At 30.7% G+C, this 22,675-nt stretch overlaps 1 protein-coding gene across 3 annotated transcripts in view; it reads left to right on the top strand.

Annotated features, from left to right (window-relative positions):
• The window catches only part of GRIK2 (glutamate ionotropic receptor kainate type subunit 2), an 805,940-nt gene that overhangs the window by 746,326 nt on the left and 36,939 nt on the right, over positions 1–22,675 (top strand). For all 3 annotated transcript variants that reach the window (XM_074310214.1, XM_074310215.1, XM_074310216.1), the window contains exon 15: positions 17,484–17,709. In XM_074310214.1, the coding sequence (XP_074166315.1) occupies positions 17,484–17,709 (226 nt within the window). The remainder of the gene's footprint in view (positions 1–17,483; positions 17,710–22,675) is intronic.

The following is a 22,675-nucleotide window of genomic DNA, read 5'->3' as shown; positions in this document are numbered from 1 at the left end:
ACAAAATAGGGAAAAGGCTGGGGGAAGAGAAAAATTAGCAGGCATGTTTTAGGAGACAAGGTGAGATGGCAAAATTGCAAAAGTTGCAAAAAATGAAAATGCAATGATTCTTCAAGAAAAAGTAAAAATTAGTTTTCCAAAAGGGAAGATATTTAAGTAGAATAAAAACTAAAACATTAATATTTTTTGTGGGCAATTGGGGTTAAGTGATTTGCCCATTAAGTGTTAAGAGACTGAAACTGGATTTGAACTTAGGTCCTCCTGACTTTAGGGCTGGTGCTCTATTCTCTGCACCATCTAGCTGCCCCCAAAATATTAAGTCCTAAACTTAATGGTGAAACATTAAGAATATGATTCTTTATGAGAACATTGAGGAAATGAATGTATTATTTGTTGTATCAGGAAGTCTAGCAAGTAAGAACTAGTAATTATGGCATATGAAACATGGGGATGTTGAAGGATTGGCAGCTATGGACTGAACTGAGGGGGGAAAAACAACAACAACAACAACAACAATATATATATATATATACATATATATATATATATATGTATATATATATATATATATATATATATATACAAACATATACATCTACTCTATCTTATATCTACTCATAGAGTAGATATAAGATAAGCTTAAAGGAAGGCAGAAAGTGGAATTTAAGCTAAATCTTGAAGCCAACCTATGATTGTTAAAAGAGTATAAGGAGAAGAAGGAGGTCATTCCAAGCATGGGAGGGAATAGCCAATGCAAAGGCACAAAGATGGGAGATGGAACCTGGAATGAAGAACAGCAAGTAAGCAACTATGGAAGTGAGTATCAAAAACTATAGAAGTAGGAAGGAGAGAGCTTTAAATCATATAGAGGAGGAAACAATTTGACATAATGAGACTTAAAATTTGGGAATAGCACTTTAGAAATTATCTAAAGAATGATCAGAATAGGAGAAGGCCAGAAAGAGATAATTTAAGAAGCAATAATGGATAATGCCAAAATTGCAAAGAGTAGACCATTTTGAAGTTAGAACTTGTAGAAAAGGTAAGATTTAGTTTGCCAAAATGGCAGTTTTCAGTAGAATATGAACTAAAGCATTAGACTTTAAACTTAATGAGGAGTCATCAAGAATGGGCTTAGGGCTTAGTTGTGAAAACATGAAGTCATAAAGTGTTGTTGTTCAGTTGTGTCCTATTCTTTATGATTCCATTTGGAGTTTCCTTATCAAGAATATTGCAGGGTTTGGAAATACTTTTATTGGGAAGTCTCTGGAAAGTTAGTATCTAGTTGCTTTCTAATTGCTAATTGCTTTGAATATTTTTTATTAGATAATTTACTATTTTTATTTAATTACCATTTAATTAGATAATATACTATTAATTGGTGAACAACCATTTATTAAGAATCTATAATGTTCCAGGTCCTATGCTGAACACTGGGGAAGTAAGGGAGAAAAGGAAAGGGAATAAGCATTTATATGGCTCCTATTGTGTGTCACATACTATGCTAAGTGCTATATAAATGCTGTCTCATCAGATCTCGTTTTATATAAATAAAGATATAAAACAGAAGCAAAACTTCTAGTATTCACTAAACAATAGATTCCATTGTGGTTCAGATTGCTATAGCTAGCTTGGATATTTGATGATTTTTTTTTTTCTAATTCTGGTTTGGGCTCCTCAGGACTTATTCAATCCCCCTCCCCCATAATTAAACAAAAAAGGACTTGTTAAGTCCTAGGCCATCATATCTACCTGAATTTTTGTATTTAAATTGGTCGTTATGTCTATAACAAATAGTCTCTTCTTTTCATCACAACACTTTGGTAATATTATGGTATATTTATGGAATTCCAAAACATTTGTTTTTCATTTCAATCCTCTCCCATTAGTAACAAACCCTCATCAGAATTTCTTTTGTTATTGTTTTAGTATATTACATATCTTTGGCTGTTCTGAATCTATTTGTTTTATATGTTTTTATTGTAGCTCTACGTTTTAAAATGATTTCTAATATGTCAGGTGTCAAGTTTATCTAACAATTATTTTCTTCCAGTTATTTAGCTCACATGAATTTTTTTTATGTTGATTACTAAATAGTAATCAGGCTTTCATCTTTCTTTAAAATAAGCTTTTTACCTAGCTCATTTTAAAATCACTATTTTTTATACAAAAATTTCTTTTTTTTATGAAAGTTTATTTTTCACCCTGTTCATGGTTTTAGTCTTTGGAAATATTTTTAGATCCATTGTTTTTCAACTACTAGCAAAGTAGATATTCTAAATATTCCAGGATTTTTATTTCATTTAGATTTTAAAATGATGAGTTGTTTGAAATATAAATGCAGCTGAAATATTATTTCCTCTCCCTAAAAATAAATAAATGGGAAGGTGCACTTGAAGTTAAAGATGAATTAAAAGATTTGTGACCTTAAATTTTTTTTTCAACATATTGGAAAGGCAACAGTTTATCCTATATTCCAAGGATGCAGTTAGTCTAATAAATAAGTAAAATAGGAGGGAGTAGACTGCATATTTGAGGATATTATTTCTAAACTCAAAAATAAATAATTGGAAAGATTTAATATAATTTTAGAAAAAGGAGGTTGGGGAGATATGCCTGTTTGAAAATAATGAAAAAGACATGGCATAATAAAGATTGTGGAAAACTATTGATAAAGACTGGGAGGAAAAGCCTTCATTAATGAGGTGGGATTTCTTAATACAAACTACAGGAAAACAAGAGAAGTTACATCTTAATATGGCTAGGTGATGAATACTATCTTGACATACACTCAGGCTTCTCTGTCATGTCAGCACTGAGTTTTTCAGTCATGATATCTAGGAAACTACAAGAAGAGGTCAGGGTTTTTTAAGAGAGAAATGAAAGAACAAAAATAGCTTCTGTGATGTGTGATCCAGGAAACCAATAAGGAGGGCTATGAGTGGAGTGAACTATAAATCCCTGGACATAAAAGCTATATTGGAGATGATATAACAGAACAAAACTTTGAGTTGACCTAGATTCTATGGGATGAGTTCATTGAATGAGAATATTAGAGGTAGGTCTGTTATCTCACCTGTATTCAGTCTGGCCCCAAGCTTCCAATTAGACTTCTTGTTTCAAAACTTGGGATGACAGAGAGGTATTGACCTTAGTTTCAAACTCATCAAGATTAAAAGGCATTGTAGGGCTTCTGAAGCAGCTAGCACAGAAGTGATAAAGTGATTTAAACCAGAGATATTCTAAAATTATACCATTCTAAAATTACACCATATATCAAATTTAATATCAAATTAATTTAGCAATAATACCAATTTCTTATTTTTCAAATAATTTCATAAACACTGATCCTTAAAAAAAACTTATATAGTTGTATCATTACATGTATATGTATATACATAATATATGAGGGAGAAAGAAAGAGGGGAGAGAGAGAGAGAGAGAGAGAGAGAGAGAGAGAGAGAGAGAGAGAGAGAGAGAGAGAGAGGGGGGGGGGGGAGAGGGAGAAGGAGAAAGGGAGGGAGAGAAAAGGAGAAAGGGAGGGAGAGAAAAGGAGAAAGGGAGGGAGGGAGAAAGAGAGAGAGAGAGAGAGAGAGAGAGAGAGAGAGAGAGAGAGAGAGAGAGAGAGAGAGAGAGAGAGAGAGAGAGAGAGAGAGAGAGAGAGGAAGGAGAAAGAGAGAGAAAATTTCAAGACTCCTACTTAGACAATAGACTAATGACTATAGGAGTGTCAGGACTTTTAAGTAAGATAAAATGCAATTCACCTACATTTAATAGTCAAATAAAATCCTTAGATGTTTGTAAAAGTGTTGCCTATCTTGTAAATGGAGAAGAGCAACTCTATTTCACTGGACATCTTTTCAAATAACTTGAGATACTGCAGAACATTTGAGATAGAACTGCTAGAGTTATTCCAAAGCTGACAGGTTTGTTAACAACAGACTGCTGCTCAGTTACCTTCCCTAGCCTCAGCTCCACCTTTACTATGAACCACATATGGCTTCAGTCCTGTTTTCCTGAATTAACTCTAATTTCCTGTGCCCAAGGTCAGATGATTTCAGAAAGGGGCTCAGCTGGTCTTACCTAGCACATATGTTCCAGTATTGTTGATAATTTATTTTCTCTAATAAAAAAAAATTAAAATGTAAACCAGAGCCAAATTCCCTTTTTCTACTGTGGGCTTCACTGAAATGATACATTAGGGTCTAGTAAGTGTAACATTTTTTCGTGAAGAGGTAAAAAGGTGATTAGAGCTGCTTATCAGCAAATATTTGAGATAACATTAGTGACAGAGTTGGTGGTCTGGAATGGATTAGAATGAAATAATAAGAAAAACTATCTTCCTGCTACCAAATTTTATTTGAGAGTTCTGAAGAATGGTCAGAGATTAGTGTTGGACCTTTTTATTGCATCTAATACATAAGCTGAATTTCATTTAATTTCTTCAGATTTTATGGATTATAAAAGATTATGGAAATGTTTATTTTTTGCAATGCATTAGGTTGTGATAGGAGGTTAGAGAAAATGGTTGTTAAATCTTTGCTAAGATTTTGATTAGGCTACTTCAACATAGTAGTGATTTAAATCTTAGAAAGTCCCAACTATATTAGCAATGGAATTAAATATAATACTGCAATGTATTGCAAAATGTTGCATGAATTTTCTTGTGGCTGTTGATGTTTGGCTGATCTATTTAAAATAAGACTTGTATTTGAGAATCTTCATTATATAAACTTTCCTTCTGACCATCATCTTTAAAACTTAAATCTTAGCTCAATTCTCAAGAGATAATACAAATATTATGACAAGTATTGCCTTGCTACTCTAGGAGGTGGCAATGCTCTTAACATAAAAGAAACTAGAGTGTCCTCAAGCTGACTTTGAAATTCTAATTTGTGGGGCAGCTAGGTGGTGCAGTGGATAGAGCACCAGCCTTGAATTCAGTAGGACTCGAGTTCAAATGTAGTCTCAGACACTTAGTCCATCCTAGCTGTGTGCCCCTGGGCAAGTCACTTAACCCCAGCCTTAGGGGGAAAAAATTCTAATTTGCATAAGACCAAGTAGAATGAACAGGGTTGATGAATTTAATAATTTCTTTAAAATAACTTGTTCAAGGGATATTCATTTTAAAGTCAATGAGATTATATTTATTTGTGTGATGTTAATAAAATTAATAATCCTTTTATACTATGAAAAGTGCTATCCTTACTTTGTAAGAATAACAACAATAATAAAATGACTTTTTATAATGTTGTAAGGTTCACAAAGTTTTTAGATATTTTATTTCACTAGGTCCTCACATTGTATAGAACAAGGTCTCAAAGTCTTTTAATAATGATGACTAACGATAACAATAGCAATATTATAACAACAACACAATAATATCTCTGAAAGCCATCCACTGTATATGTCCCAAGAGAAGGACAATAGAAATTGCAAAGTCAGCCAGTGGCAGCAAGAATTCTGTGTGCTCTTGAGATTGCAATGGCAGATGTGATAACCTGGCAAGAACCCTGAAATGCTGACCCATGGGACTCTGGAGCTGTTATTGCACCTAAACCAGTGATATTAAAATATCATTAGGAATCTAAGAAATAGATGAGGCAAGTTGCAAACTACTTAAAAGAGTTGTAGTGACTAACTTGAGCAGATACTAAGAAAACAAGTAATATCAGAATAAATTGAAAATACCAAATATTCCACCTCCACATACTTTTCAGGATTATGGTACTGTTCACTAAAATGTGTAGTCAATTAAGTAAGCATGCAGGAGCCTAAAACTCGTTTATTTTAATTTACAATTATTTTTAATAATGTCAAAAACTGAAAACAAATCTCATAAGTAATAGGCAAAGCCTCATATTGTTTTCTATTAATGGTATCCTGTACTTCAAACATAAGGAAAATATATGGCTAATTAGTATAAAGCAATAATAAAAACAAAAAGTCTTTAAATTCCTCCTAATTAGGTAGAATAGATGAGCTACTAAAATTTGAAGAAGGAAAAGCTGAAGACTCTTTGAAAACATCATTTAGGGCAAACTCAACAAATTTTTTTTATTATATATTTTTTTTATAATATTATCCCTTGTATTCATTTTTCCAAATTATCCCCCCCTCCCTCTACTCCCTCCCCCCAATGACAGGCAATCCCATACATTTTACATGTGTTACAATATAACCTAGATACGATACATGTGTGTAAATACCATTTTCTTGTTGCACAATAAGCATTAGATTCCGAAGGTACATGTAACTTGGGCAGACAGATATTAGTGCTAACAATTTGCATTCACTTCCCAGTTTCTTCTCTGGGTGTAGCTACCTCTGTCCATAAACTCAACAAATTTTATGTAATAACAAAACAGACCACCATCTCAAATTATTTTTATTAGAGATAGACATACTTAGACTGGAATGCTGAAAAGCCTCTGTTTAGTTTGATAGCATCAATCTATTAATAGATAAATTATACCACAACTATGAGTTTTTAAAAATCAGCATCTGATAGAATTATCATTAGCAAATACATTCCATTAGTGTTAGAAATAAAGTATAAAAACAACTCTGGACTTGCATTCAGCAGATTATGCTACATTTGTTGCCACAATAATAACCATAGAGAAAAAGATAGCGCTTTTAAAGTATAACTATCAATTACCACCTTGATCAAAGGGAATGAGGTCTTTCCACAGATTTTCACTAACACTCTCGTGTTAGTGAAAATCTGTGGAAAGACCTCATTAGATCATATCAATATATAACTGGTACATTCTGGAGAAAAATTGAATGCTATGTTACCCAATTAAAGGAATAAATGTAAACATAAAAATAGGTATTTGTGTTTGTGTATATACACCTATATGTGAAATTATTGACTTCCTTAATCACTTATTAAAACCTAAAATCAAAAGGATAAGGTAATATGAGAAATAAAACAATGCAGAGAACAAACCAATAAATCAACATTCATCAAAAGTGCTTTACAGCAATCTTAAGAAGAAAAGAAATCAGAAGAATCAATCCTTGGAGAAGGAAGATATAAAAAAAGATGTGGTATTTTATGAAGTTGTAGGAGCATTGATATAATAAAAAATAGTAGTTTCATGAAACAAGAAACAGAAAGTTTCTTTTCCATAAATGATAGATCAATTATGTGAAGGAATATGACTGATAGGTTAGCTTCCTACAAAATTGGAAAGTGTCACAGACACATACAGTCTACAATATTAGTTCAAACACTTCACAATGGTACATGAACTGATATCAAACATTTTTTCCAACATCCTCTTGGGCATAAATCTAATCCCACTTATATTAAGAGAAGGCATCGCACATTTGTTTCCAAAATATGAGAACACCTTCAAATATTGGCCAATTACATGTTTGTAGGAGTTGACTAGTAAATGTTTAACTAGATATCAGAAAAAGAGTAGTATAAATCTTAATTTACCTCAATTTCATAACTTTCTTAAATTTAGACTACTTAAAAATAATAAAGTGTGATTTATAACCTTTGTCAATGTCTGAAGTGTAATTGCTCAAACGAGGTTGTACAACTGTCTCTAGTAATGAATGTATGCTTTAAACAAAGTTTTCACATATTTTAAAACTTAAAAACCAACAGGATAAATATATAAAAAGTAATGTGTTTATGATGAGAAAAAATGGCATATTCCCAAAGTTCTAGCTTTATTTATAAAGAGCAATATGTTATTGATTTGGCAATTAGGAAACACAAAATGACATAAAAATTAAACTGCCATAACAATGAAAATGGTTTTTTTGGATAATCACAAAGCTTTTGACTTAAATTTGTACTTATGGTTTCTTCATATACTTTAAACAAATAAAAGAAACCCAAACATTAGCAAAAACACTGGGGTATTTTATATTCTCATGGAAAATTCTTTTCAATTTAAAGACATATCAAATAATGTCTTAAACAACTGCCATGAAATATGTCATTTTTCAGTAAGATAGTTTAATCTTATAATGACCCTACCTAGTTTTAAATTTGTGTTAATTTCTCCTAAATAGAACTAAGCATGGACTTCATAAAGGAAATTGAATCATTTTTAGTCATTTGATAAATGATAAATAAGGATAAATTTGATAAATAAAGATGCCATCAAGTTGTATGAATCTATCAATAAGTGTGTATGTATTAAATATTACCTTCATCTTATGGAATCTTTTCCCAATATTATCAAAATGCCATTTTAAATTATAGTATAGAATTACTCTACAACAAGGAAAATTTGAATATCTTTGAATCATTTAATATGCACAGACATGATACATCAAGCATAACTATAACAGAAAAAGATTTGTCTTAATAATCTTAATTATTGACATCTTTAAATCAAAACAGAGTAGAACAAAGATATTTAAATTGATACACATATATATAATGCCAGCCAATGAGAAGAATTTTGGAAATTGTTTTCACATTAATATATGATATTAATGAATTCTGAGGCACATAATCCTGAGGTCTCTAATTTTAAAAAATTAAGGAGGAAAAAAGCAAAAGTCGATAATAGCAATACCATTAGATTTTCTAATAATATGATAACAAAAAATAACATCAAAGAAATGTTTATAGTAAGATTTATAGAAATGAAAGATGATTATTATTCAATTCAATATCAGGGAATTACTAACAGAATCCAAAGAAGGGTGACCATATTTTCTCAGACTGAACTGTCACCCATGATGACACAATTTATCAATAAAAAAAATCTAACAAAATATTTTAATAGATGTAATTCACTATACCAAATATTTATTATTTCCAGATTAGATAGGGGCAGCATTGGATAATGCATCAAGCCTAGAGTCAGAAAGATTCATAATTCTCAGTTTAAATCCATCCTACTAATTGCATGACCCCGGGCAAATCCTTTAACCCTTGTTGCCTCTATTGCTCATCTGCAAAATGAGTTAAAGAAGGAAATGACTAAAGACTCCAGGACTCTTGCCATGGAAACTTCAAATGGAGCCCTGATGAGTTGGATATCATTGAAAAATGACTGAACAACAACAATAACCATCAAAACAAAAAGTTTTCAAAATGTAGATGTAGTAGAGGACATCAAAACCAAATAGGAAAAGAATGAGACAGCCTTTTTCATCATTTAGTGTAGTACTGAAGTATCAATAATGCTTTCATTTTTTTCTCCTGGAATTAAGCTTTTGTTTTATGATAATTTTGTTCAACTACTACAATCAGTTATTTTAAAATCATCTATATATTCCATAGAGGAAGCTAAGAGGCTCAATGGATAAAGTTCTTAAACTGTGTCTGCTTTTATTCACTGGAAAAGGAAATGGTAAACCACTCTAGTATCTTTGCCAAGAAAACCTTATATGGGAGTCATGAAGAGTCAGATATGACAATAATAATGCATTCCATAAATATTTAATATTAAAGGATAATTGCAGAATAGTGGCTTCCCTCAGAAATTTCTTTTTCTGAATTCTATCAAAAAGAAACAATATGATTTGATAACTTCCATTTATTTAAAATTTACAAAATACCATATATATGCATATATGTATATATGTGTGTGTGTATGTTTATAAACAATATGTATATAAATGTGCAAATATTATAAGTATATTTATATATTTTCACTTAAGTCTCAAAACAACCTTAAGGCTGGTAGAAAAGACACTTTTAACCCTACTTTATGGGGAAGGAAACTGAATTTAGCTAGTCTAAATGTTTTTTTTTTTCATAATAATTATGTTTATATGATGCTTTAAAGTTTGCAGATTGCTTTCCCAAAGTTATTAATTACCTCACAAAGGCAAAATATGACCTCAGGGGGAGCCTGTATTCAATTTTAATATTCTACATACATAATCACATTGTTGTTCTGTGCCTTCTTTCTTCCCCTGCCCCCTCCCCCCCCCCAAAGAAGAAAACAAATCATTTGAAAGATAAAGAAGTTTTCTTAAATGCTTGAGTGAATTGAAGGGTATAAAATCTCAAACCATTTCCACATCAAAAAAAAAATAATGTAAAGGTCTATTAGGTTAGCTAATAAGTTAATTCTATATCCATTAATTAGTTGTTCTTTTAAAGATTTAAAATATTTAAGTTGAATTATATTTCCTGAAACAAGAAAAAATAAGCATATCTGTCACATGAGTAAAAATCACTTTCCATTTGCTGCATTTCTTATTGCTTGTAACTCTTTTCTTGACAGCAACACCTTTTCCTACTTTTCTTCATTTCTGCTCTATGGGCTATGAAACCTGCCTTTACAAAAGAGAGAGTTCTATATGATTGGTTTGATGCTGATGCAGCAGAAATTCAATCAACTGGTTCACATGAGAGTTTACTAGGTTCAGCAATCTGGTAAAGTAAATACTCCCAGACATGAACATCCTGAGTCAGTGGAATATCAGCTATATGAAATAATAAGGAAGTTGGAGGAAACAAAAATGAATGAGGAGGAGAGGAGAATTCAAAGGAAGGTGCTCTGGGATCTAGAATGGCAAAAAAAAGATAGAATTAAATCTAGAAATCAATTTTAAAATAGAATTATCATGATTTGTTTATGAACCTTTTTTACTTTTCCGTTTGGTAGACTTATAAAAACTTGGTGCTAAACTGACGTGACTGGTAAGAATCTAGGGTATTTTTAATGTCCACATAAAGAAATAGAGTAGTACTTCTATATATTGATTATCTCATTTAGCAAGACAGCTGTGTTACTCAATAAATGTTGGGATTTGAGTGTAAATCCTGCATCAGAAATTTACTATGTGATTCTGGACACATTATTTAATTTCTCTTCCTCTCAGTTTCCTCATCTATTGTGTAGGCATAATCATAATATCTGCCTTACAGTCTTGTGACAATTGAGATACAATATTTTTTAAAATTATAATTTAAAACATATCTAAATACCAACAAATTACTTTTATTATTTTTATGCTTTTCACATCCTTGATGAATATTCATTTCATAATGAAAACTAGAAGGATGATTTTATGTGTATTTAAACCAAGCAGAATAGTTAACAAAAAAAGTGAATAAGTACTTTGAACATTTTTTTTTTTCTTTTGGTCAGTAGCATTGTTACTGTTATTGAAAGAAGGTATAAAAATAAGAAAGCAAAAGACTATATTTAGGAGTTTCTATTCCCTGATGAACTGGTTCATACTCTCCACACTCAGAGGAGATTATGTTGTAAGCTAGTGTGTGGGTTTATTAATTTATATTGGGAGGTGTATTATGCCTTGGGACAAACTGATTCTTTGCATAGGGCTTCTCCTTCCTGGCTTGGAGCTCTACTTAGGAAATCCAATTACAGATCAGCAGGTGGTTTAGATAGGCTTGGAATAAGAGAATAGGAAAATCATTGATGCTAAGTAGTTTATTCAATCAAGGAGATACCTAAAGAAATTATCCTTTTTTACTCCAGAGACTTCTGAATGTTTTTTTTAACAGTCTGTTTCCTAGTATCCAAAAATTCAATTCACTTAAATATTTATAATTGATTAAAAATTAGTCCCAAATTTTTCTTTTAGGACTAATACTAAGCATTAACCTTATTTTAATGTCAAGTTAATTTTCATAGTCACTTAACTAATGATTTCTAAGTTAGTTTTAAATACAGTTTTTTTTTTTTTGTTTGTTTTTTTACATTTTATAACAAAGCACCTTTCTCCATGTGGGGAAACCAAAAACAGTCGAGGAGGAAAAAAGATAATAAACTCAATGTGTCATTATAAAAAAGTATTTGACAGGGAATTGAAATCCGAATTTAGTTCACATTGTCCCACTGTCACCTTGAACAAGTTACTTTATCTCTTATTATGTATATTGATGGTATTTATATCAGATGGTTTTCAAGATCTCCACATCTCATATTCTTTCATAACAACAATAATCATAGCTGACATTTATATTGTGTTTCAATGTTTATAAAATGCTTTACAAATATCTTATTTTACCCATGAAGAGCCTTGGGAATTACAATTTCTATCATTGTCTTAATTTTACAGATGAGGAAACTGAGACAAGCAGAGATTAATTAATTTACCTAGGGTTACACAGTATCTAAAACTGGTTTGGCCGGACCCCAAGTCCAACAAATATATTCTCTTCAGTATCATCTAGTGCTTATTATATAATGAACTGTTCCTTTTTTTGTGTCTCTATATTACATTTAAGGATTTAAATTGAAAGGCTTTTAAATTAATGTCATAAGTCAGCACAACACAAAGGTATCTATTCATGCTGAGTGACATTACACTTCTAGAGCTACAAGGGATCTTATTGATTGCTTAGACCAATTCTTGAACTTTGCAAATGAAGTAGTGACCTAGAGTAGTTACTAGAGTAACTTAAGTGACTTTTCTCCATTTATATAAGTAGTAAGAATGTCAGGTGGTGTAGTGGATAGCGTGCTGGCTCTGGAGTGAAGAAGACTTATCTTCCTGAGTTCCAAATCCAGCTTCAATAACTTTCTAGCTGTGTGACTCTGGATAAGTCACTTAACCCTATTTACCTTAATTTCCTCATCGTAAATAAGCTACTTGCAGAAAAAAAGGAGCAAATTACATCAGCATCTTTGCCAAAACATACCTCATTTGAGGTCACAAAAACCTCAATATGAAAAAAATGTCTGATTAATACCAATAAAGTAACATGCTTAGATTTAAACTTAGGTCTTTGGTCTCTAACCCCTACATGCTACTATGCCACATTGGTTCTCTAATATATTTTGTTGGATCTGTGATTAGGATATCGTCTAGTATTCAAGTCAAATTGGTCATCATATTTAAGAAATCTTGAAATGTTTGAAAAGATAGTCACAACTATTTATCTATGTATCTACATACATTATATATATGTGTATATATGTGTAGAATATTCAAATAAAAAGTACTTTGTTCTTCGCCTACTGTAGAAGTATAATAGGTATTTAGTAATGAAAATTTATTCAGTTTCCATTGAGGTCTTACTGCAGTGTTAATATTATCATGATTCAGGATTCTAGAAAGTCCTACCAGATTTCAAAAATATGAACCCCATCACCTACTGTGTCTGAGATTCTGTCAATTTGATATTCCCTCAATTTAGATATAACGTTTAAGAGTTGCTGTGACAAAATAGTTTCATACTATAGCAGATGATGGGACTTTCCAAAGTTTGGAAGGCATATCCTTGAATTCTGACTTTATTGAGTTTTACTTTGTTAGGAGAATTTGTCATAACTCTACTTTATTCATCTCTCTATTTTCCCATGATCCTTAATATATGGACCAAAGTTAGAGAAAGCATAAGCCATGTTAAGCATCCATGTCCTATATGTATTCTTTGTCACAATATGTTCTTGTCACAATTATAAAGATCTAGATACAGAAGGACCTCAGAGCCATCTTATTTAATCCTTTCATTTTGCAGAAGAAAAAAACTGAAATCTAAGGAGGTTGTGACTTGCCCAGAATCATATGGGTAGTAAGCAATGGAGGGGGAATATGAAGCCATGATTCTTTGATTCCAGATCAAAACTTCTTCCACTGTCAAGCTGCATGCTCCTACCTTTTTTCTAATAACCTCTGTATGTCAAGAAGACATGAAGATATAACCAGATGGTTTTATCCTCCTTTTATTTCCTTTGACATTTAAAGTACATGATTCCCACTAGAATTTCTTATGGAAAGTCCTTGAGAAAACTTGCCAGCTAAGTATACTCAGGAAGATCTATAAATTTATGCTTCTACAGAAAGTGGAGAAAAGGTCTTGCCTTACAAATTCTGAATCATTATAAGATAACTTGGTATTGGGTGTGAGAAAGGGAGAATTAGAGTGAAGTATACAGACATATAAAACATATTTCTATCATCAGAAAGTTGCAGTCTTGTTAGAAAATGAAGTGTACATGGGATATTTAAATAATAGAATAGGGTAGTATATGATCAAGTGTATAAATTGGTGTAGATAGTAATTACTAAAGGAGATCTGAGGAAGGAAATTAAATATTGTGAAAAAAAATTCAAAGGTTTTTATATGAAAATAAAATCAGCATTTCCATTTCACCAACGAAGGGGCAGTAACAAAACATATTATTTAAAATATTTTAATACACAGAAACACACTCCTATATGTTGATTTCTTTCAAAAGAATAACATTTTACAAATCTGGCTTCAGACACTTAATACTTCCTGGCTGTGTGACCATGGGCAAATCACTTAATCCCAAATACCTCAGAAAAAAATAATAGCATTTTAAAGATGCCAGTAATAAGAATTAAGTATCTCTTAATCCTTATGGGTTTTTAATTATATTTGAAAGGAACATATTTGATAAAGGTATCCTTTGGGTATTGTAATGATAAAGTGTTAGGAACATTCTGAATGTTTTCATAAACAAATGCAAATTCAACTTTTTTTTTTTTCTCAAGCAAATGAAAAAATGCAGAATCCCTTTTTTGCTATGTATTTGATCTAATAGTTATGGTATTTCTATAATAATCCCATTTATTAATGTATTCAAAGGTCATAATGGATGCTCAAATATGGATTAGTTATGTTATTTATATCTGCAAAGAGATTACTCATGCAAACTCTTTGGATTATATAAAAACAATACTCAAGAAGAGTGTTTTAATGAAAAAAGAAAATGATAAAGCATCTAGTTTTATTTTTAATAATTGATTAAGAACTGATGTACTTTTTTATGTAATATTCTACCTTATTTGGTATTTTTCCTTAAAATTGGTAAATTTCTTAAAATTCGATATTATCCCTTAGATTATATCATTGCACTGCTTTGGTGTTATTTATATGTGGTTTAATAATATTGACACTTTGATATTTAGAATGATTAGTTCTCTTTTAACTTTTTTACTTATGCTGGTTCTCCAATAATTTTCCACAGTTATATTTGATACCTATATTAATTAATCCATGATTTTAAATACTCCAAAGACAACCTCTTAAATGGTTCTTTTCTGAGCAAATACTCTGTTTGGTTCTTAGTTTAGTCAATAAATAGTATTTTTCTTTGAAGTGAACTAAAATAAATTAATTTAGTTTGGATAAAATACTATATTGACATTGTATAGACATAATTCCATGTGAACAGATGGAAGAACTTTGCATTCATTTGTATAGAGAAATTGTTTTTCTTTCTCTAATCACCATTTTATATTCCTTTTTTTGGGGGGATGGGGTAAATAATTGATTTTCTTGTTGATGATGATCTCTTCTGTCCTTAATTTAATATTCAATTACTCTAGCCATCTTTAAAGCAAATTTACCTATTTTTAAGGTTATTTTTAGTATTTTTACCTGTAACTATGGCCAGTGCTGACATGTAATAACAACAGACATTTGCGAGATGTAAGAAAAAATTACTGAAAGATCACATTTTTATAGCTAAAATGAAGTAGAGGTTAGAGGCAAATATCTATATGAATCAGATAACACTTTATCTCAGGTAATGCTTTTGATCTTTGTTTATTCTGGGTATTACTACTGAACCCAAGTAACAAAAATTACATTTCCCCTTTCCATGAATAAGTATGTGACAATTCTAATTATGCATATAGCATATAAATGCTCTTCCACCATTTTGAATATCAAACCATTTTCTATTGGGTGATCTAGATTCAACTCACCCATTCTGGTAAGGTATTATATTTTAAACAAAATAACACTAACAGACAAATAATATATCAGTTACTTATGATAGGTTTTGAAATTTTTGGTAAATCCTCTTCACGGATAGAATACATCTAAGGCCTTCTTTGCTATTCTTAGTCTATATTACTGCCCATTCTACTTGAAAGATTTCATTTTAAATATCCTTGACTCTTTCAGAATTATGAAAAAAATAATCCATATATTTTAAATTATTCTTTGCTTTTCTGTCAATATTCTTATTCAAATAGATAAATGAATACAGATCATTTCTACTTATTCAAGTAGATAAATGAATACAGACCATTTCTAATTACTGGTTTTAATGATTTAGAGCTAAATTTTATTATATCCTGAATAATTTCCTTTAATTTATTTTCTAGCTGCAAGACTTAGTTTCTAGAAAAAGCTGGCAGGCTTCCACATCTACTAAAAACCTGTCATTCTAGTCATCTTAGTGTAGATGCTGGCATTACCTTCTTTCAAACTATGAACCTTTATGTTTTCTACAAGTTTTGCTGCTTCTCTGAAAGATATGTTTACATATATAATATATATGATTTTGTTATTTTAGAAGCATTTTATGTATTTATAATTTTGATGAGATACTACATCATTAATTTTATACTGTCATCATAAAAATTGTGACAGCACTCATTCTGGCACTATTTTTCTCTGCAAGTTCGTATACAAACTAAATTTGCAAAAAATGGAAGTATGTCTAACTTACCAGTATATTGCTCATAATTTCATTTGGAAGAAAATAAAGGCTTGCGCTTTTGAGTACAATATCATGATTCCTATCAATATAGGTCTGATGTATAGAAATACGACATATATTACTATATTTCTGTGACAAGTTGTCAAGGATAATGATTATCAAATCAGCCTTTGGTAGATAGGTATGAACTAGTATTTTCAAATGCATGTTTTATCAATGCATTCTGATGATAATCTCTTCTTCCACTTTGGCAGTGATACCCTGATAAAACACCCATGAGCTTTGTCTATAAAATATAAAATATTCCATTTTATTTGTCCTGATTGTAGTTATTAAATGAAACTCAAATGAAAGATTTCTTGCTGTCACATAGCAAATGGAAATGAGCTTCACAATAAGCAGAATGTATCTCAGTAGTGATGTAAACTCATACTTATTTGGAAGAAATACTCAGCTTGTTCATATATACATAGAAGTCGATGTCTCTTTGAGGGTTAAAGTGACAATTGCTTATAGAGCCCCTTTCATTGCAGCATTTCTCTAGGTCCATTTTCTCTCCCAGATTTAAAGAAATGAAAATAGTGAAGGTTAAGAATGACAGATGATGTATTGTCTATGAATATACATACATGTATACATATATACGTACACACACACCGCTCTTCTAATTTTATTTTATATTTCCCACTTTATCATTGCAACCTTCCAAGCTATATTAGCAGACTATATCATATAAAGCTTTTTATATCATAGAATTTTGGGAAAGACAATGATAACACTGATAAAAATGCTTTGTAAAACATTAAATACAATGAATGATATCCACTTAGTGTGTATAATATACATAGCTAATATATACATATATATACATCCATATTTAAATATATAGGTGTGTATATATGTATACATACATATTTAAATATATATGTATATATATATGTATATGTACATATACATATATATATGTATATATATAATGCAATTATCTTTATAGAAATTCCATCTATAGCTTTCATGCATGAAGTATGAACTGAGACTTTGGATCTTTTTGTTATTAGAAAAAAAAAATGTCTTTTCTCTTTTTTATTGCAGAAATCCAAAATCTCCACTTATGACAAAATGTGGGCCTTTATGAGTAGCAGGAGGCAGTCAGTGCTTGTCAAAAGTAATGAAGAAGGTATCCAGCGTGTACTAACCTCTGATTATGCCTTCCTAATGGAGTCAACAACCATTGAGTTTGTCACTCAGCGGAACTGTAACCTGACACAGATTGGTGGCCTTATAGACTCCAAAGGTTATGGCGTTGGCACTCCCATGGGTAGGTTGCATGTCAGCTATTTGTACTTTGTTCATTAATCTTAGTTGCTGCAAGAGGATGGGAAAAAATAATGATTCCATATGCCATTAAGGATTTTTTGTTTGACCTCAGCAGTATGCTTTGCTCTTGAAATAATTAGCAACAGGGCAACATTTGCATCTTTAAATTAGAATAGTTGTGTGGAAATGGAAAATGAATCATTATATAAGTAATAAATATACATGTAAATATAGCATATTCTTATTGGCTACTTCTTTCTTGACAATTAGCATATTAAAATGATTTTTATCTATTATTTACTACATACAGAGTAAGTTTACATGAAATAGAAATTGAGGTGAGAGACTTATGATCTTGTCCTAGTTCCAGTACTATGTACCTGAGGTAATTAGATAATGCATTGAATAGAATACTAGGTTTGGAGTCAGGTAGACCCTAGTTCAATTTCAGCTTTAGATACAAGTTAGTATCTAACGTGTTAGTTTTGTGATCCTGGGTAATTCACTAAACCTCATTTTGTTTCAGTTTCCTCAACTATAAAATGGAAATAACATTATAACTACCTTCTCAGAATTGTTATAAAGATTATTTGTCATAATGTTTGTAAAGCATTCAGCACAGTAACCAGGACATAGTAGATATTTTAAAAATAAGTCCTTCCTCCATTCCTTTATTTTTTCCTTCCTTCTTATGTAAGCAAATTGCTTTATTTCTTTGAAGCTCAGGTTTCTTATTCATCAAAAAAGAGGTCCTAGATAATCTTCAATGTCATTTCTATCTATAATATTATATTAAAAAATACAACAGCATAAAATTGAAATTTATTGAGAGTTAAAGTCTTAAAAACTAGATAAATAAAGTTAGCAATAGAAGAGGATAATCTCTTTATGTTAGAACCAGAGCAAATTTCCATAAATCACAAAAAGAGAATGATGCTTTTAAAAGAAAATGGTCACAGTTGAGTCCTGCCTTGCTGAAAACTATGGATAGATCTTAGAGTCTAAATTTTAATAGGCCTGTATCATATATCCAAAGAGGAAGGAAGCAAATGGATTGCCAGTTCAAAGGTCAATCAATACACACACACAGAGGGTAAATTTACTTAAAAAACAAATTATTTATATCTATCTTTGTTTAGTTTGGAGAAATATACATTTTATATGCCAAAAATGTGAGGTTGTTGCTAGTGCTTCAGATAGAAAATAGACAACAATTTTTTGACCTTTTTTTTAAAATTAATTTTTATAATTATAACATTTTCTTTGACAGTACATATGCATAGGTAATTTTTTTTTTACAACATTATCCCTTGTACTCCCTTCTGTTCCGAGTTTTTCCCCTCCTTCCCTCCACCCCCTCCCCTAGATGGCAGGCATTCCCATACATATTAAATATCTTATAGTATATCCTAGGTACAATATATATGTACAGAACAGCATTTTGTTGTTATTGTTGTTGCAAAGGAAGGATTGTATTCGCAAGGTAAAAATAATCTGGGAACAGAAACAAAACAAAACAAAACAAAACAAAACAAAACAAAAAAAAACAAAACAAAACAAAACAAAAAAAAAACAATGCTCTCAGTTTACACTCATTTCCCAGTGTTCCTTTTCTGGGTGTAGCTGATTCTGTCCATCATTAATCAATTGGAATTGGATAAGCTCTTCTCTATGTTGAAGATATCCACTTCCATCAGAATACATCCTCGTACAGTATCATTGTTGAAGTGCATAATGATCCCCTAGTTCAACTCGTTTCACTCAGCATCAGTTGATATAAGAAGAGACAACAATTTATATAATTTAGTAATTTATTAATTTTATATAATACTATAAACATTCTTCATTTTGAATAAGTTCTATAAGGATATTACCTGTTTGAAATCTTATAGGGTGTGGATTTACTTGCTTGTAACCTTTATAAATCCTTGAGATTATGCACTTCAAAGATTTATGTCAACACTATTTTTGTATTCCAATGAGTCTTATGGTAAGTCTTGGTAAAAAAAAAAATCAGTAATTTCTGAAAATATCCTTAAATGAAACACCTTTTAAACCTCCCTCCAATCCCAAATACTTAAAAAAACATGCTATTATTTTGTTAAGATTTCTAAAAATGATACTTTTTTCTTTTAAAGAAAAGATACTAAGGATCCAAATCCTGAGTGATTGAAATACTACAGTATGAGTCCTGTCACACAAAAACTTCCTTTTTCATACATATACAGACATACAGACATACACATACACATACACACAGATACACAGAAAAATTTTATGCTTAGACCACTGGAGGATATGTTTCAATGATATACGTGTGACTGGGAAAATAACTCTCTGTGAAGTTTATTTTTAAATATATTTTCCAATTGTCCTCTAGTTTATAAATTGAAGATTTCCTGTAACTTAATTCTGAATATATCCCTGAGTTAATCTTAAAACAAATTATAAGATAAAGGCTTTTGAATCTGGACAACTCTTCATATCTATGGAGTGAAAAAAAGTTATTTACAACACCTCTCATGATGATAAAATAATATAACATGGTCATTTAAATCAGGACTTCTGAATCCAGAAACTTAGGTTCAGATATTACCTTCCTTAAGTATATATTAGCTATATAATGACAGACAATCATAACTTCTGGAAAATAGGTATGTCAATAATTTATTTATTTATTGTCGATATTTATGTTGATATATTACCTGGGAAATAAAATATCACAGAACTGCTTTGAAGAAAACACTTTGGAAACTTATATAATTATGAACGTTATTGCAATATTTGACAAAGTCTGAGCAACTGCAGATTCTTAAACGTAATAATTTTGAGAGACATACCTTTTGTCTTGTGACTTCTTCTAGATAGAATTGTTTCTTTAAATTGCATGATTATTTTTAAACTAATGAGGTTTAGAAACGGTATACTGTTTACTATTATAAATCTGATCTTGTATGGAAATGGGATTCAAAACCAGCTAGTAGAGCCTCCTGAGATATTAATGGAAGAGAACAACATAAACTCATATAAATTCAAAAGATCAAAATAAAAAACTGAGACTTTCACTTGGTATTATTTCAGGATGATTGTTTTCATTTCATTCCTATATCTTTTCAGTACCAAAGGAACTATGAAGCACAATGTGCATCATAATGTCATTTTCCTTTTCATCTTAACAAATACATGTCCAATATACTGACTTTTATTCAAAAAAGGAATATATTTTATATATCTATTATTTTTGTGTTTTCAACATGAATCTAAAAAGAAATATATCTGGACAGGATAATTTGAATATGAAGGCATCACTATTTTGGTCATTTGCATGGTGAGATGGATCTTAAGATATTATTTTTTACTATTCCCTTTCAATATTACTGTTTTCCTAAAATCTGAGTTAAAAACATTTAAGCCAAGGCTTTAAATGAATAAATGTTTCTATTCATTCATATCATGGAACGCAATTAAAATATTATTTGGAATAGGAACATTTTGAAAGCAGTTTGCATTCATAAAATTTCATCAAAGAAGTGTGATCTAGAAAAAGGTATTTCACACTCCACTCCCTTAAATTAAAGACTTCACTGCAGAGAAAAAGGTTTCAGGCAATAATTTATGATCTGCTCTTTCATACCTCTGCTAGAAATATGACTTCATGAATTATTTATATTTGGCTATGCCATTAATAAGCACAATATCATGGAGTTCTATAGTAATTGAGGATGAGAAGTTTGATTCCCCTGCTCTCCCTGCGTTTCCCTCTCCCCTATTAAAAACAACAACAACAAAAACAACTTTAGGCAAACAACAATTTATACTTGCCAACTATTGTCAACTTATTCCACCCAATTATACATAGTAAATTCAATCCTGAATCTTTTCTTTTAAAAATTATAGAACATATTAAAACATGGAAGGAAATTAAATACTTCTTAGCCCAATGTCTTAACTTTAGAGATGTAAAAACTAAGACAGAGAGATTAAGTGATTTGTCCAAGTCCCTTTAAGTAGGAAGTGACAGTACTGGCAATTAAAACCAGGTCTATTGGCTCTAAATGTAGCACCATTTCCGTTGTGTACAATGATTTTTCCAGGCACAGGGAAAGAAGGAGGTTTGAAACTCACATCTTTCTTAAAAGGGGACACTGTAAAATTATATTTAAATATTTCCCAAATCATCTTTCTAAAATTGATCAAATAAAGACTAAATCATGACAAAATATAATCTGGTATTACTTCTCTCTCATGAAAGATTAATTTATTGGATGGGTCTGGATGAAGGCAAAGTAGAAACAAGTTCCTGTAAGACTCTAAGTTTCACAAATGCCACTTCTGAATAGGTTAGAATAAAACTTCAGACTGTGCCAATATGAGGGGAAAAAAAAAAAAAGGAACAGCTCTATTTTGTGTAATATCCATGTTGTAAATCTTAAGTTCATATATCTAGAAGGAATTTCAAAAGTTATTTAATATTTTTATTTTCCCTAATTACATGTACAATAACTTTTTACATTTGTTTTTAAAACCGAGTTCTAGATTTTCTGCCTTCCTCCCCATTCTTCCTTCATTGAGAAGGCATATGTGAAGTTATGTAAAACTTTTCTGTAAAAGTCATGTTGTGAGACAAAACATAGATCCCCTCCAAAAAACATCCTCAAGAAAAATAAAGTAAAAGAAAAGTATGTTTCATTCTGTATTCAGAAACAATCAGTTCTTTCTCTGGGTGCGGATAGCATTTTTCATCAAAAGTTCTTCATAGTAGTCTTAGATGATTATGTTGCTGAGAATAGCAAATTCATTCAAAGATGATAATCCCACAACATTGCTATAACTTTGCACACAGTACATTTCACTTTGCTTGAATTCCTGGAAGATTTTCCATGTTTTTTTTTTTTTTTTTTTTTTTCCTGAGAGTAAACTGCTCATCATTTCTTATACAACAATAATATTCCATCATAGTCACATAT

This window comes from Sminthopsis crassicaudata, chromosome 4, assembly GCF_048593235.1.
Source record: "Sminthopsis crassicaudata isolate SCR6 chromosome 4, ASM4859323v1, whole genome shotgun sequence".
In the NCBI taxonomy this organism is placed as follows: Eukaryota; Metazoa; Chordata; class Mammalia; order Dasyuromorphia; family Dasyuridae; genus Sminthopsis; species Sminthopsis crassicaudata.
This window is presented reverse-complemented; position numbering and strand designations above follow the sequence as displayed.